General features: G+C 40.2%; 1 protein-coding gene across 2 annotated transcripts in view; it reads left to right on the top strand.

Moving 5' to 3' along the window:
- Positions 1-267: 267 nt before the first annotated feature.
- The window catches only part of GABRB2 (gamma-aminobutyric acid type A receptor subunit beta2), a 138,062-nt gene continuing 121,248 nt past the window's right edge, over positions 268-17,081 (top strand). For both annotated transcript variants that reach the window (XM_066559960.1, XM_066559959.1), the window contains exons 1-5: positions 268-425; positions 564-697; positions 1,462-1,694; positions 1,820-1,911; positions 2,726-2,793. In XM_066559960.1, the coding sequence (XP_066416057.1) occupies positions 1,618-1,694; positions 1,820-1,911; positions 2,726-2,793 (237 nt within the window). In that variant the 5' untranslated portion in view covers positions 268-425; positions 564-697; positions 1,462-1,617. The remainder of the gene's footprint in view (positions 426-563; positions 698-1,461; positions 1,695-1,819; positions 1,912-2,725; positions 2,794-17,081) is intronic.

Here is a 17,081-nt window from a genome sequence, read left to right as displayed (position 1 = left end):
CGGCCGTGCGAGGCGAATCGCGGCTTTCCCGGGGAGCAGGAGGCGCTGGCCGGTCCGGGGGCGGCAGGGCAGGGCAGGAGCTCCGGAGCGCCTCAGCCCGCGCCGGGGACCGCGCCGTGCCGGGGAGCGAGCGGCTCTCTAGCCCGCCTCGATCTCTGAGCAACACCTTCACCCTTGTCCCTCCCCCACCACCCGCCGTTTTTTCTTTTTTTTTTTTTTCCTTTTCCTCCTCTTTTTTTTTTTTTTTTTTTTTTTTTTTTTTTTTTTTTTGCTCCTTCACTCTCCCGCAGCGAGTTAAATATTTCTTTTGTTAATTGACGCCCAAAGTGTTCCCAATCCCTTCCCCGCGCCGCCCGGGCCGACCGAGGACGTGTGCACGCCCAGATCCGCTCGGTGAAGCAGCACAGATCCGCGGGGCCGAGCGGGTATGTGCGTGAGGAGGAGGAGGAGGTGGTGTAAAAGGAGCGACGGGCACAAAGCAGATTTGAGAGGAATAATTTAACTCTGGTATTTGTTGTTTTTTCATGGGTTTGTTTTTTCCCTTCTCTCTCTCTCCTTTCTAGTTCGTTTTCTGCTCAGGATTTAAATGTCACTCAAAGCATCCCCAGATCAGCTTTCCGCTCGTCTCCGGTTTCTTCCGAGGCATTAATTGGATCACACGCTGCATTTGAAGAGCCTGGGTGTTTTACCCGCTAAGGTAAGTGGGCTTATGCACCTCCGTGGGCTTTGGATGGTCACCGAAAGCCTTTCAGGGTGGTGTTTTTCTTCCCCTTGCCCCCCTCCCCCAGCTCCGGGGCCAGGTTCCGCTCTACCTGAAGAACTCGCATCCCTGGGTTAAACATCGCTCGATGTAGGGAAAATACGCCGGGGGGCAGCGGGGTCGCGGAGGCTCCGTGCTGCCCCTCGGGCACCAGCCAGTGACCAGGGGGAGCCGGCGACCCCCTCAGTTCCCAGCGCCTGTGCTCCGGGAATAGCGCCTGGTATCACAGTAAGGAAAGAAACAGCCTAATCCCCTCTTACAAGAAACTATTCGTCATCATTTTTTTTTCCTCCGTGAGAAATGTTGTAGGCGCTCATCTCCCTCCTCCCCCACCGCCCGCCCCCGTTGCCAGCGCCGGCTCCTTTGCCCGCACCTCTCCTCGCTTCAGGCGGTTCCTTCCAGGGACTAAAAAGTTAAGCTGCCCCCTCTCTCCCCCCACCTGCCCCCATACGTACGCAGTGCATTCTCCTTTTTAACTATTCTCCCTGTGCCTAATCCGAGACCGTCCAGCCCCCCCAACGCTTAAACTAGGTTGCAAAGCCGCTGTACCTTGCAACTCCTAAAACTTCTCTTCTTGCTGTGATTTATATTCTATAATAACAAAAAGGACAACAAAAATATACTGGATCCTCCTGTGGATTACTTTTTTTTCTTTTTTAAATAATGCATTTCCTTCTTCCCCTTTAATTTTTTTTTTCAAGGAAATTTGCTCCATCTCCAGCAGCAACCACTGCTCCTTTTGATGTTGTGGTACGCCGTGCGCATGCGCTTCACATTAGAATTACTGCACTGGCCAGAATAAGTTGGATCTCTTCTTCTCTTCACTGAAACCCTAAATCATATCAAAAGCTAAAGGGATGCTGAGAGTCCGGAAAAAGGGTTACTTTGGGATTTGGACATTCCCTTTAATAATAGCTGCGGTGTGTGCACAGAGGTAAGTGATTAAGCTATCTCTTTTCCTTTACTTTGAATTGCAGTGCATGCTGCTGCTTAGAGAAATGTACAGCTGGGGGCTGAGAAATCAGAAATAATACAGTATTATTCTTTCTTTTTCTTTAGTGTCAATGACCCTAGTAATATGTCACTGGTGAAAGAGACCGTGGATAGACTGCTGAAGGGCTATGATATTCGCTTGAGGCCAGATTTTGGAGGTAATTTGACTGCTTTTGCATAAGAGAGGTTGCATATCCGGGCTGGGTGCGTTGTGTATGGGGGCGGTTTCAAACGTCTTGTGGGTGCTGTTGCTTTGGGGGGTGTGTGTATTGCCATTTCCTGTAGCTGATCCAAAGTTAAGCCCATTGTTTCTCAATTTTCTTAGCAAAGGATGCTCTTAATGCGATCACTTAAATCACTTGTATATTCCTAATCGGTCCCTCATTGTGTGTGTGTGTGTGATGACACTTTACCAACCTGTAATTGAACCCTTGTTTAACTGGTTTTATCGAGATGCAAATCTCTCTTAAGTTCACCCAACGTTTGCTCCTTTCAGCCTAACGTGCCTGTGATCACAGCTACTATTTTCGAGTACAAGACGTGCTGTTAACTGATACAAAAATGTCATTTAACCCCCTGCGCGCTCCTACTTCCAACTAGTTTGTTTATTTCGGACGTGTTCTCTGTGGGTGGCCCTTTCCCACACACGCACCTTGTTCCCCCCATCCCTCGGCGGGGCTCGGTGCTCGCTGTGCCCGGGCCGCGGGGCTGAGCGGGCGCGGAGCGGGCGCGGCGGTGCCGCACGTGTGCGCTGTTACATAAAGCACCGCCTCGGCCCGGGCCCCGCGGCCGCGCTGGGACCCCGCTGGGGAGGGCAAACGGGGGGGGGGAGCACTTCATGCCTCCCTCCCGACTTTCTGGTTGCGTTTAAACGTCGTTTCCTATGTGCGCTGCGCGTTCGCCCTGCTAACTCCGCTAAGAACGAGTTAAGTTCTTCGAGATCACATTGCGGACCATCTTGTTGGTTTGCAGGTCCCCCAGTGGCTGTTGGCATGAACATAGACATTGCCAGTATAGATATGGTCTCGGAAGTCAATATGGTGAGTACTTGGGGTTCGGGGCTGCTTGCTCTCCGAGGGGGTGGCTGCCGCTTCCCCCGCCCCTGCCGAGGCGGAGCGGGGCGTGAGGGGACCCGGCGCGGCCTCCTGCCCCGGGGAGGCGCCGGGGCGGGGCACACCCGGCTGCTGGGGGGTCGGGGGCGGCCTTCCCCCCGCTGACGGCAGCGGATCCCGGGCCGGGAAGCGGCGAATCCCGGGCGGGGAGCGGCGGCTCGGAGCGGGGAGCGCGGGGCCGCTCCTGCGGCAGCTCCGGGGGCGCGCCCGCCCTCAGCGCCTTCCAGCGAGCAACGGCGCCCCCTGCCGGCCGCGCGCGCGCACCGCAGCCTTGCCCCGCGCAGCCGCCGCGCCTGGAGCTCAGCCCCGGCCCGGTGCCCTCCTTGTGTGCCTGGCTGAAAACAAAATAATAATAATCAAAAATAATAATCAGTTTAGGTTGCCGGGGCCTCTGAGCCGTGCTCTTCCGATTAAAAACAAAAAAATAAGGTTTTGCTTCTGCGCGTGTTCAAAATGTACCTGTTTTTTCCCCCTAGCCTGTTATTTTTTTGGATGGTGATGAAAGAGTCGATGATTTTAGGAGTTTAATTTTCCTAAGATGTTTGTCTCTCTTATTTAGAACTGACTGTCCTCAAATGCTGAACTTGTTCAGAACGTAGTAATTTGACATGTTGCTTTCTGTGTTTCACTTACATCCCCTGGGAGACTAATGATGTGTGGAGATAATTGGACAAGTCTGATTCATACTTTAGAAAAAACTGGTTTTTACTTAGATGAAGCTTTACTAACATTCATTTTTATTATTTGGAAAGTTTGGGGTCAAGTTTTGAACTTTTTATCTTAATTTGCATGCCAGTTGGTTAAGCACATGGAATTTGGCCTAGCATTTATAGGGGCTTATAAAGAAAAACAAAAGACACTAAAACATAGTAACACATGATACAAAAGTGATGCAAAATAAATGTGATTTTGTCAAGTATTTGTGAATGCAAGTTTGTTGTTTGAAGCAAAATTTCCATTATTCTTGAAGAGATTTCAAGTAAACATCTTTAAAATCACAGGTGTGATTTTAGGGCTCTTGCTGTAGCTGTAACCATGCATTTGAAAATAACGCTTGGGAAGTTATCAGTTGTTTTAATAACATTGTACTACTGAAATATTTAGTTCCTCAGCGTCATGCTTGGGTTCTCAGAGATGTTGCACTGGATGAATTGGCAAACATTTGTTCTGAAACTGAAAGACTTGTGTGATGTACAGGAGTTTTTTCATAATGTAGAATAAAGCCCTTGGCCTAATTTGAGGGTAACATTACAGGTGATTTTACTGTGGGACAGGGAGGTGTTGGTGACTGAGTGCTTGATGCTGGTCTTTTTCAAGACACCAGGAGACCTGAATAATTTCACCTTCTGAAACATTACTTCTGGGAAATTTCTAAGTGGCTAAAAGGGGCTCCCAAACTTTGTATCACTAAACTTGTTATCTGGTGTTCTACCTTCAGGAGCTTTAAGTGCAGAGGAAGAAAAGTGCATTGTATTTCAAACCACTTGTTTTTCATTAAGAGAACTGTGGGTAGGAGAAAAGGGGACACAGATTTATTTCTTAGCCAGCCCTGAGCAGTGAGGGAAGGATGGGGGTTCTTTGCTGGGGCTGCAATCTACCAGGTCACTGTTGTACTCTCCCATCCCTTCAAAACTGGAAAGTTGTTGAAAATCTTCTGATTCTTTTCTTTGTTTCTTTAAATGGTTTCTAGACATTTGGTCTCCAGTTAAAGGTGATAGCATATCAGAATACACTTACAGCCTAGCTATCTAAAGCAGTATTATTTTTGGTATTCTGTAGTCAGTTTATTGTGTTTCTATAATGAAGTGTTTGACCTTTCTGAAAAGTCTTTTCAGACTATCTGCAGAACTCGGAGGAGGAACTGTATCTACAGTTTTGTCCTACTAATTTGCCTAAAGCATTTAAGCTCTGGGTTTGTTTTACTCCAGGAAGCCACCTATTTCTTATACCCAGGCAATCATGTTACATAATTTTTCTTTTTTTCACTTAGAGTTTCAAAAGAGATACCAAACCAAGATTATAATCTGCTTAATTGCAAAACGTAACACTTGATTTTACAATGATCTGTATAACATAGCAAGTCCCAATATACTCTGAATGTAACCTGAAATGAATGAGGAGAGAGACATACAAGGAAACAACAAAATCCTTAGTATGCAAGGCCTTGGCTTTTTTACTTGCACATTTACCAGAATTTGGAGTAGAAACCAGGAGGAATACCATGGAATGCCAGCTGAGATAACAAGAGACACAGAAAGAACCTTTTGGATTTATGGACCTGTTTTTTTCTGAGCATCACCTTGTTGTAGCTTTGTTTGTAGTCATGGCAAACACTACTGACTTTAGATAAAGGCAGATCATTGCCTGGACTCTGGTACTGACTACTGGGATCAAACTTATGCCTTGGGAGACAGGCTAAATAATCATAGTTCTTCAGCTTGAGATAACTTCTGTTAATTTTAATGTTTATTTATTTTAAAATTGCATTTCTTTCTCAGTCTGGATATATTGCAACTACCATGTAAACTTGTGCATCCTGCAGGGAAAATGTTTATGTCACTCCAGTGTCATGGCGTAAATCATGAAGTTTGCACTTTGTTGAACAGGATAATTTAGACTTGCTTTGATAGAAAGTACATTAAGGATGTTCAAGAATATAATTGTTGACTTTGAATTCTTAAAGAGGTGATGAGCACTTGCTCATAAAGAACTCAGACTCAGAGTGTATTAGGCTTTACAGGTGCCTTAGAATTATTTCTTTTATGCAACAGAGCTGAAACTGTAAGCTGTTTACCCTTGGGCAGTCAGAAACGTGAACTAGTATTTGTCTGAGTTTGCAGAAATGATTTCAAAGTACTGGTACTTGTAAAAACAATTTGTTCCAGCTCTGAGGAACACACTGAATGCACATGAGAAAAGTGAGAACTTCAAGTGTTTGTGGTTATCAACAAATATCATGACTATTTGGACTAATTCTTTGTATTCTGCAAAGGAAACATCTACAGCAGGCATTTTATGTGATCCAGGAATGGTTATGGCTAATTCTGCCAAGTCCTGCAATATTGTTGAGTGTATCCTTTATTGTAGTTATACTATAGATTTTCTTAGGGATTCTCTTATTCAGGTAACAATGGAGAACAAAGATGGAGATCTGTGAAGGCAACTTACATGGTTTTCCTGGGCTAATGAATTTGATGTTATGTAAGATTAGCTACAGTGCAGTGAGTCTAATGCAATATTCACATTTCCACATTTTCCTCTCAGTTAATTTTTGGAATAGACGCCTTGAAAATGTAGCAATGAAGACTATTCCTTATTCTAATTTTCTCCCTTTTTCTCCCAACTATTCCCTTATAAACTCTTTGAAAATTTGTTACAGGCTCATTAAAAAGTAAAGAAATAAATTTTCTTCCCTAGACACCCCTGAAGATTCTGTGTAACATGTTCTGCATTTGATCTATCTGGATAAGACATGAGGATTTCTATGGATAATGTTGGTCATGTGTTAGTTTTCAATGTCTTGGCTTATTCCCTATTAAATAGGTCAACATTTCCTTCCTTTCCCCGCCCCCCTTGGTCTGTGGCTATTCTGGGATTCTAGTACAGAATGTCTTGAAAAGAGAGAGAAATATTCTGTAGCTGCAGATTTGACTCAGGAAATTTATGCTTGTTGAGGTATTGGGCTGTATATGTGTCCTGGGGTGGCTGTATGGTCCAGTATCACCATTGTCTCTTTTTCTTGTCTAGATATGAGTATAATTAAATACAACTATTGACTCTGTGGGTCATTGGGGTCTGCAGAGAGGACCCTGAAGTGTTTATTGAATTCCCAGTGTTTGCTTGCCTAGTGTGCAGGTTTTGGCACATGGAGTCAGTGCTGTGTGTGGAGTTAGAGATGATATATTGGTTTGTCTTAGTGGGGCCATTACTGTTGATTGAGAGCATAATCCTTCCATCAAGTGGGAGTTGGAGAAACAAAGGAGCTGTTACCATCTATTAGGGAACGGTTTATTTCTTAGTGTGTGCCAAGTTTTACATAGCAGAGCCTAATAGCTTCAAAGCTCTAAAAAAAGCTTTTTATTTTTTTTAATATTATATTTCACTTCTATATTTGAGTTATGCCAAAGTTGCACAAAACAATAAGTATAATTCTTATAGATCAGAATATTCTCAGAAATGTGCAGGCACAGCTGTAATTTGCTGGTAGACCTCAGATTTTGAGTTGCTCTTGATAATGGAAGCCCACTACTGGTTTACATAAAATCTTTCCTTTTTCTTGAGGTATTCTCAGTAGGGGACATTAACAAAGCTCAGGGTTTAGATTATTAAACAGGTTTAGATAATGAAAACAACAGGGCCTGTCTTGTTGGCTCTCAAGTAGCAGCAATTATCTTTATGTGTGTAAAGGGAATAGATGGCTTGTGATACAAAAACAAATAGGGATTAAGTGGTAAGAAAATAGGGTGGAGCTGTTCCAAACCCCAAAACTTCATGGAGAAGTCCTGATAGAGAAAAATGAAAAGAGGAAAAAATGTCCTATATACACTGGTGTAGAAAGAGATGGGGAAAATGGTAATGAAAATGGTTTCTGTCAGCAATATTTTCTATTTTTAATTCTTCCAAGTTGTTTATGTTGCTGCACATACTCTATAGAGAGAAAAAGGAAAAAACAGGGCTGAAAATGCATTGAAAATGAAATATTGGAATATTGAGAGGGTGCTGCCTTGCTAAATACTTCTGCTGCCAGAGACAGTGGGTTTTATTAGTTTCTCTGTGTCATAAATGAATGTGTTTCTTCACATAAAATAGCATTTCTCAGCAGACAGTTTGAATTTGGCTCTTGTCAAATTATTGTGCTTATGCATTACTGAGTCATACTGTAATGTGTCTACAGAGACTTCTGTGAATGCAGAGCAGGTGATGTACATCTTAGAAGTGAGAACTTCTTTTTACTGAAAACCTTGTTTCACCTTTTCCTTCAGTTACTGTCTGGAATAACATTGCAGGACATTTTTGAACTGAACTAAATTACATTAGTATGGATTTCCATTTTTTGTTACTACGTGTCTCTAATTCAGACATTTTCCTTTCTCAGTTTAAAGGTGTGTGAAAATAAATAAGAGCTCCTATGTCCAAATAAAATATTTATTCTTGAGGACCAGAATTAGTCTTCCTATTGATACTCTTCATGTGGATTTCATGCTGGTTTTGCTAGCATATATGTAGCCAGAGCATGAAAAGATTCATCTAGAACATTTATGAAGGAATATAGCAAGTTTATAGCTACTTTTACCAGATAGTTCACAAGTATTAAATTATTATGTATATTTATATATATTATGTGTATCTATGTTATACATCTCTAGAAGGGTGACTAATTCTCATTTTTCTTTAAGGTCAGGATAAATGGTTTGTTAATTAGATTGCACTTTCAGGGTGCTACAGTGTTGCAAGACTTTAATCAGTAGAAAAATCTTCCTGTTTGGTTGGTGGTGGTGATTTTTCAAAGTGATCACTCCCTTCTGCGGACCAGGTCATGGTTGTTAGAAATTTAAAGAGATTGCCTTGGAGATGATTTGTACTACTGAATTAATAATTATTGTATTCTGGGGTGGTTTTTTTTGTTGTTTTTGTTTTTTTCCTTTAAGAAAGCCTTGATCTATAAACATTGAAGTGTTTTGGCTCTTGCCACAGAAGGAAAGATAAATTTATCTTTCATGTATTTTATGGGCAGTGTCTTGGTGCTAATGCGTGGGAATGAACATGAAGTGCACTTGTTAGCTCCTGCTATAGGCTGCTTTATTTCATAACTCCTCTATTGAAAATCACATAAAATCTTTATAGATGAGCTGTGTAGTAGAATAAAAGATTTTTATGTTGTACTCTACAAACTTGTTACAAGTTTAAGCTGTTCCAGTGGTTGTATTTGTGCTCCTTAGTGACTCCAAAGTCTGTCAGTGCATCATGACTAAATCCTTATTATTCCTCCCTCCCTTTTTTATCCTCATACATCATGCAACCCTCTGCAAGGTTTATAATAGAACCTTTAGTATTCAATCATGTTGAAGAACAGTCTTGTATATTAAATTTTTTTTTCCCAGAAGTAATCCAGATTCCTAGTAGACTTCCAGTGGTTAATGCTGTAGTTCTCAGATAGTGCTTGTAAGAATTAAGTAAGCAAGGTTAAGTCCCCTCATTTCAAAGGATGGTGCTCATCCATAAGGTCATTTTTTTGAGTCCCCCTTTTAAGACATGGAAGATGGCATCTTATTTGTCTTTAGAGATGATAACTTCAGAAATAGTCAGATGTCTGGAGTTATTAAAACTGAAAACTTTGCTACTATGAGAGAATGCAATCTGTCTGTACCTGTGTATAATTATATATGAATTGTAGCCATTAACAAATATTGTCAATTGTGAGTTTGCAAAAGAAAACCAGGACAGAATCATCCTTTGTGCTTTACTGTAATTACCCTAACTGTGCTTCTACAGGGATTCCCACCCTGCTCCCATTTCTTGACAGAGATGCTGTGTACAGTGGATGAATAACAGCCAGGACAGCACAGGCCCTGGAGGAATAGTGACATAGGGGCATATTTACAGTTTCAGTCTTGCCTGACTGAAGGCCAGAGAAGCAGCAGTGCTCTCACTTCACAGCTTTTCCCTACAAAAATCTTTGCGTGCAAGTTTTCTGGCTAAGTATTTTCAAATTAGTTGAACAATGCAAAGATCCTCCCAAGACTTGGAATCACACAAACTGCACGTGACATTTTTGTATGAGTTTTTCAAATAAGGGTGTAATTAATTCCCAATAAAAACTACAAGTTCTGTTCTAAATAAGAAAGCATTTAATATTCAGGAAGTTGACATATATGCAACTGAATATAGAATATGTAGATCATATTCAATGTAGTTTATCACAGGTCAGATAAAGCATTGGGAGTGTGACCTCTTCCCCTGTCCCCAAACTTAAAAGAACAGGGGCCCTGTGCTATTTCTGTCTATCTTAAGCTTCTTTTTGCATATCTCCATCAAAGTTAAGGCTTATTAATTTTTATTCTGTGAATACTGACAGAGGGATTTACTTGTTAGTTTTCAAGTAATAATTTAACTGTATGGGGAAACAAGCAACCCTTCTGAGAGATGCATTTTGCAGCTCAAGGGTGTGCTGTTATAGTAAATGTGTCACTTCTGAGTCTTTTCACTGATTTTTCCTGTATACAAACCACTGATTCTTTGTGATTGTGCTGAAAGACAAACTCAACTTTATAAATTTTGAACAAGTGCAAAAAAATTACAGAAAGCTTGGCCTTGGACAGGAGCAGTATATTAAATTACCCTAATGAAAGCCTTACTCAAAAAATTCAGCAATTTGAAGTGAAAGTCCTTGTTCCAGTGTCTGCTCTCTGGACTGTTTCTTCTTTCATGAACAGGCATTTCTATTAACCAACAAAGGATTAAACCCCAGAATTTTCCTTCACAATTGGGTGTCCTTATTGCTGCTTGTGACTGTCTCTTTCCATGGCCATGTTTTGCATGCCTTGCTGCAGAGCAGCCTCTGCTCCAGATGGATTGTTGGCCCGGGGTGCTTGGGAGTGGGGGAGTTCAGGTGTCAGGGGACCAGAAAAACAGGTCTTGCATGTCATAAATTAACCCCTGAAAGGCTGACAACACATCCTTTGCCTTTTCTGTCACTGGAAATGGTTTTCAGCCAGAGTAGCCGTGACTTTCTGTTACGTTGGACATTACCTAAGCACAATGGTTTTGTCTATATTTGCATAAGATTTAAATATTATAACCTGTCTGAATGGGTGTCATCATGCTTACCTGGAGCAGCTCCTTCCTGAGTAGATGTGCACTGCAGATCTTTGTGAAACGGGAAAGCTCAATCATCAAAATGGCAGAAACTTGTAAATTTCATGTTGTAATAGGACAGAATGAACGACACGCACGCGGAAACTTTGAAGGTAAAAAGAAGACAGTTTATTTGTCGACCTCTGTGGGGAGATAGAATGTAGGAAAATAAAAGATAGTAAACACAACATTAGTTTATGAAAAGTCTTAGGTTGATGTTCTAGACTGTGAAAAGCAAAACTAAATCAGAACTTAAAAATGTATGTTCTTACTGTGACGTATTGCCTGAACATTTGCATAACTGTTAGTCCTAAGTGAGATATGTAAATATATTATAGTATCAATTTACTTGAACATATCTTCTAGAGATGCTGCAACTTGGTCATTAAAAGAAAAGGGGGAATTGATAGAATGTAAGAAAATAAAGATAGTGCAGAAGGCAGTCTCACCCCTGAGGAGTGGCAGCTGGACTAATTACCAAAGATTAGGAACAGGCCTGCCCTTAACAGGCCACAGCTGTGTCCAGTGAGGATGAGTGCCATAAAAGGGTGGGTGAGCTGGGTGAGGCAAGAGTTGGGGTTTGTTGGCTGGGGTGTGAGGAAGAAGGAGTCAGTGCTGCAAAGAGCTGCCCATGAGAAATCACCGAGAAGGTATGGGAGCTTTGCAATAAGATTGCAACAGGCTTTGATATATATATATAATTCTAAAAATGACTCTGAATTGGAGGATGAAATTGCTACTTCTTTAACAACACTTGTCAAACTATCAGTTTATCAAATTTCTCCTTCTCCAGAAAGGAATGAAAAACCAATCGTTATTTACATAAAGTGTGTGAGAAACTCCATTATAAAAACGTAAACATTAGAAGAACAGGGCGAAAGCAATATTTTTCAGAGATTAGTCACCACAATTTCCTTGAACAGTTGGGTTGGGCAAAAGGCCCTAATGTGCAAAATGCTGTAAGTGTTGTTTATTTTTAGATACAACCCTCGGAGAGAAGTTGTTATTAGGTGTAGAGTTAAGTAAAGGTCATGCTAAGCCCAACTGAGATGAGAAGGTCTTCCAGAAATGCATGTGGATATTCATATATTTGGGATGGCTCAGAATGGTGACTTGTGTTTTAGATTTCAGAAGTCTTTCTCATTCTACTTCTCGCATTATATACAGCTTCTGAAGTAGCCAGAAGTTCTATTGCTTTCAAGGAATTGAAGGCATCTATTTCTCAGTGAGAACCAACTATTAAAATGTAGTAATTAAGTACTGGAAAAGATTTTAAAGCGTTTTTGAAAACCATTCACTGCCATGGATGCAGAAGCCTTTGGAAAATCTGATCCTAATTTCTATTGTAAATTGATTTAATTTTTTTCCATGGAAGTTTGAATTGTTTTTTAATAAGTGGAATTGGAAATTTTAAAGATTTCCAATTTTAAAATTTTCTGTATAGACCTTTAAAACTGAATATTGTTAAAAAAAAAGGAGGCACATTACTGCAACCACAGTGAAAGTAGTGAAACAGTGTTAATTCTTTTTGGTCAGTAAGGGTGAATATGTTGTCATTTGCATAACAGTTATCACCCAATAGCCCAGAAATTGTTATGGTCTGCTGTCTAATCATTATTTGTTTCTTTTATAAGTGTATTTTTGAGTTAATAGCCCTGCAGTTCCAAAGAATTTGTAAAGCATTGTGGGGTTTTTTTTCCTCTCCAAAGGACTGGTGACCCAATAGGCTCTGCTGGCTCTCTCAGGTGTGTGAGAATAAGAGTGTTAATCCATGTTTGACAAGATGTGCACCAAAGGAGGCATAATGTTTAAGTGAACAAAAGTCGTTGGAAGGTTCAGTAGATTGAATTCATAAATTAAATAATTTAGGAGTGTAACTGTTTCATTATTCCTTATTGGGAAATTATTTATTCTTTTAGATAATACACAGGGAAGAAGGAAATAAGATTAAAAAATTATGAATTTCTTTTACACATGAAAAGGAGCATTTTTTCTACTAATTCCATCATTTAATCATGTAGGTCCAGAAATGACCAAAGAATCATTTTAATCAGCCTGCAATCTTCCTTAAGCTTATGTGACTGTTCCATCTGTTTTACTGTCCAATTGCTCTTTTTCACTGACATTTTGTGTTGTGAGATACTTGTAGGAAGTCCATCCAGAATTAACAATGCTACAATTTGTATCTTGTAGCAAATGCTGCCTTAGGTTGCTCAAAATAAAATGTTCAACAACCACAATAAATAGGAAAATGAGGTAAAATTACTGTCTTTTCCTAATTTTGTAGGAAGCCTTTTCAAAGGTGTGGGAACATTTCCTGAATAATGCGTAGCTGAGACCTTTCATATTGAGTTTCAGCTAAAAATATATTATTATAGCTGACATATCAATCCTGAAAAAATAGATTTGTAATGGAAATTCCAGGGGACCCTTAACTATAATCATTGCTCTTAGTGTAAATGCCTGGAAATAAATACAGTTTTTCATTTATCTACTATTATGTGACACAAGTGACCAGTTACAGAGAAATCTATAATAATTCTAGTTAGCCTGCTGCATTCAAATCTGCTGTTAAAAGTACCCACCTCTGTGCATAGGCTCTGCAGAATGCTTTTGTGAGCTCAGGTCCCACATGAGCCTTGTTTTGAAGTCTTAAAATGTGATGCTGATTTTTCCACAGAGGCTATTTCTGCATGGGTTTCACAGATTTGTGGGCATTTCAGTGACTTGAAATGCAATACAAGATTATTCTTATAATGCCTCAGCCACTCAGTGTAAATGGAACTGGGTAATAGTCTCCAAAAATGTTGCTGTGCAATAATAGGTGCTCTTCTGAAGTGAGTAGATGTTACTGGTGGTTTTAATTGGCTGGAAAGTCATTAAACCTTGCTGGCAGTTTTGATTTAAGGATGTTTAAAACCCAGTTAGTCCAGTCATAGGAAGAGTACACTTTTTTTACTCTTGGTCTTGAGTTTGTGCTGTAACCAAATGCATTTCTGAGGCAGCATTAGGAGGTTCATGTGGTTCCTACCAGGGCCAAACTTTGCCTTGTGTTAAATGGGAGACATCACTTGACATCAAAATCTTTCTGGCATCTTTTTTCCACTTTCAGTTAAATGAATAAAAATGTACATTTTAAAATCATAGAATTGTAGCTGCATTTCTCTTGACAGAGAAAAGCAAGGCACAACTTCCCAAGGATATTCTGGGATTCATATTCTCTGAACCTCAGAGTAAGAGAACACAATTCTTATCTCATTTGCTGCTCCTCTTGTTCACAAGTGGAATGCGTTGTGGAAGATTGTTCACCTGAAGGGAATTGGTGATTGGATTGCGGTGCGAGTGCTGTGATTCACTGACCAATTGGATCCAGGTGTGTGTGTGTGTTGGGACTGTGGGCTGACAGTCATGAGGGCAGTTGAGTGCTTGGCAGGTTCAGTTTAGATGTAATACAGAATAATATAGTATAATAAAGTAATTAATTAGCCTTCTGATATCTATGGAGTCAGATACATCATTTCTCCCCCTCACAGGTGTCACCTTTTTTACTATATAGAATCATCTTGGCTAAGCTAGATGGTAGTGCAAAGTCTAAAGTGTTGAATTAAGTTTTGATTAATTTTTTTAATTGCATTGATTTTTTTGTTAATGCAAAGGTGTATGAACTTCTGATATAGCATATGGGAGTTTAGGATAGATACCTATGTCCCAATAATATGCTGCCTGGATAACAGTTTTGTTTATTGATGAAGGCAGCAATTATTTAGTAAAGATTGAGAATATGAGATTTCAATCAAAATTGCTGCTTTTGGATATGTAAAGGGCTTGTTTTAATCATTGTCTCAGTTGTTTTATTGGGGAAATATTTTATGTAACTTAAATTACCTCTTGAGTTAAACTTTTTGAAAACAAAGGATGTTTATACATATTTTCTTGATGAGTAACTCATATAAGTCGAAATGCAGTCACGGAGTTCTTTATTTGCACTTTAACTGGAATGCAAAGCTTTCCTGGTCATAGCTGATCTGTTCCTCCACTGCTTGGTCTTGTTCTTGTTTGTTGTTTGTTAATTTCTGCCAGTTTGGCCTGGCTCTGCAGTGCCTGTGTCTGCCTCTTCCCCTTGCTTGTGAGTGTGGGAGATCCCAGGGACCACACACCTGGCTCTGTTTCATTCTGGCTGATGGAGTAAAAGGATGCTCTGTTTGAGCATCAATGTGAGCATGTTTACAAGCAAACCCAGTGGAGTTGTAGTGTGTAAATGTCTGACCACCAACCTTCATCTACCTGGCACTGCCCTTGGATGCTGGCTCTGGCTGCAGCAGCAATGACAGCCCAAAATGGGAGTTGTGGCTGTTCTGCCCTCACATCCTGGTTTGGTGAGGACACACACCCAGAAGACAGAAGCACATGTTTGGGGCTAGGCTTGGAAGAGTTTTGCTGAGCTGTGTCCTTTGGATCACCCTGACCACAGAGTGGAGGTGGATGTGGGGGGAGTTGTCTCTTGTCACCAATGGCAATGTCACAAACAGGATGATGTCTGGAGTTGTACGTAGCAGACTAGACAACCATCAAGACAGAAAATCTGTTTCCCAGCAAATATTCCAAGTGATAAAGAACCTTAGGAGAAAAAGATAAAATGGGATATATAGGCAGAGTTGTTTCTATGCAGAATATTTTTTCCAAATTTCCCTGGAGGGATCCGCTGTTCTCTGAGCATCCAAGAAGTTCATTGTGCTTCTGATCAGCTTCCCACACATTCTCACCCACACCACTTTGCTGTGTCATCTTAATGTCATTTTTAAATACTAACAAAAGTATTTTGTTTATAATGCAGAAATAAAAATCTTGAGAGGGGAAAGAATGCCTTTTGCATGCTATTTTAGCAGATCAAAGCTGACTCATGAGTAGCAAATATGAAGTAATTAATGTATTAAAAATTCACAATTCCTGAGTTGCAAATTTAAGAACTGTTTTGATTATAGTCATCAGATTCCATAGACTTTTTAAAATATGCTTAGTATTATTTTTAGAAAGTTTACCTTGCTGCAGAGTGTTACATTTAGAACATAGAGGAGTATAGCAATTTGTAAAGCTAGGTATAACTGGTGTTTTAAATAATTGACTGTGCTGAATTAAACATGTCCAGGTACACTGGAGGCCAAGTGGAAATATGGAAAAAGAGTCTTTCTCTGAGGAAAAAAATGCAGTTATCATTTAATCTGGTTGGCATGGGAAGTTTTAGCCTTTGTTATTTACTGCTTTTGTGATGGCCTGAACTTGCTATAAATACAGGAACATGTCACTGATGCCATTGCAGGCAAGCACTCCTGCATGATTTTATTTGCATCAAAACTAAAAATTTTCAAAATTAGTCAATTTGTACCACATAGAACCTTGGAACTGCAAGGTGAAACATTAGTTTTTGAGAGGTCAGTAAAACTTCAACCAGTTTCTTCTGGGGAAAAAAGGAGGAAGGTGTTGATTTGGGAGTGAGAGCTTTGTCTTGCTGGCCCAATGACACAAATGTCTTAAAGAACAGAAAAACAATCCAGTTGCACAAAGAATCACTGGTAATATATGAACAGCAGTGGAAGAAAAATTATTTGTATAACTATATCACGTATTATCAGTGGAACAATTGCTTAATTTAAGACTTAATTCAATTTTTGTAAAAGTTAACGTCAGCTTTTAACTTTTGCTTGATAGTATTGTGGGCTTCCTCTTGTCTCAATGAGAGTTTCCAAACTATGGGTTGTGAAAAGCTGCAGTTCCTTTTTATTTTGCAGTAGCAGCCACCAAGCTGTGGTAATGACTCCTTTGTAAAAAAATGACAAAGAACTCTTGCTTGAAGGAGATTGAACTGCAATTTTTGTCTCAAGTGACAACTAATAATCCAGCTCCCAAGCTATCTGAAAGATTCCCCAAAAGATTAATTTTTAAGTGTGTCTAAAAGGTTCTACCGAAAGCAAGAGAAACATTGTGGGGTTGTCACTAAATGCAGTATTTCATGATGAACTTTTTTCTAAAGCTCAGCTGAGAAAAGTCGTTCTAGAACTGGTGGTAGTGTAGTGCAGGTTTGCAAACTTTCCACTCTGGAAACATCTCCTCCTTCTAGAGAGGCCAACTTTTATCTCACCTGGGATTTTTTTCTGTATATAAAAGCAAACAACCCAAACCAAAAAATTCAGGAAAAAAAGCCCCCACAAAACTTACTTTTCAGAAACCTTAGAACACAGGTAAGCCTACAATTTACAGTAGTAAAATGTCTGGAGCTGTATATTTTTATGTGCAGTATTTTACTGGGGTGTGTTAGTTTATTTTTTTTCTGTCTCTGCTGTACTCCTGATGTTAAGATAACTCGA

The sequence above is a fragment of the Molothrus aeneus genome, chromosome 15, assembly GCF_037042795.1.
Source record: "Molothrus aeneus isolate 106 chromosome 15, BPBGC_Maene_1.0, whole genome shotgun sequence".
NCBI lineage: Eukaryota > Metazoa > Chordata > Aves > Passeriformes > Icteridae > Molothrus > Molothrus aeneus.
The sequence above is the reverse complement of the archived record's forward strand: the minus strand, read 5'-3'. Positions and strand labels throughout refer to the sequence as shown.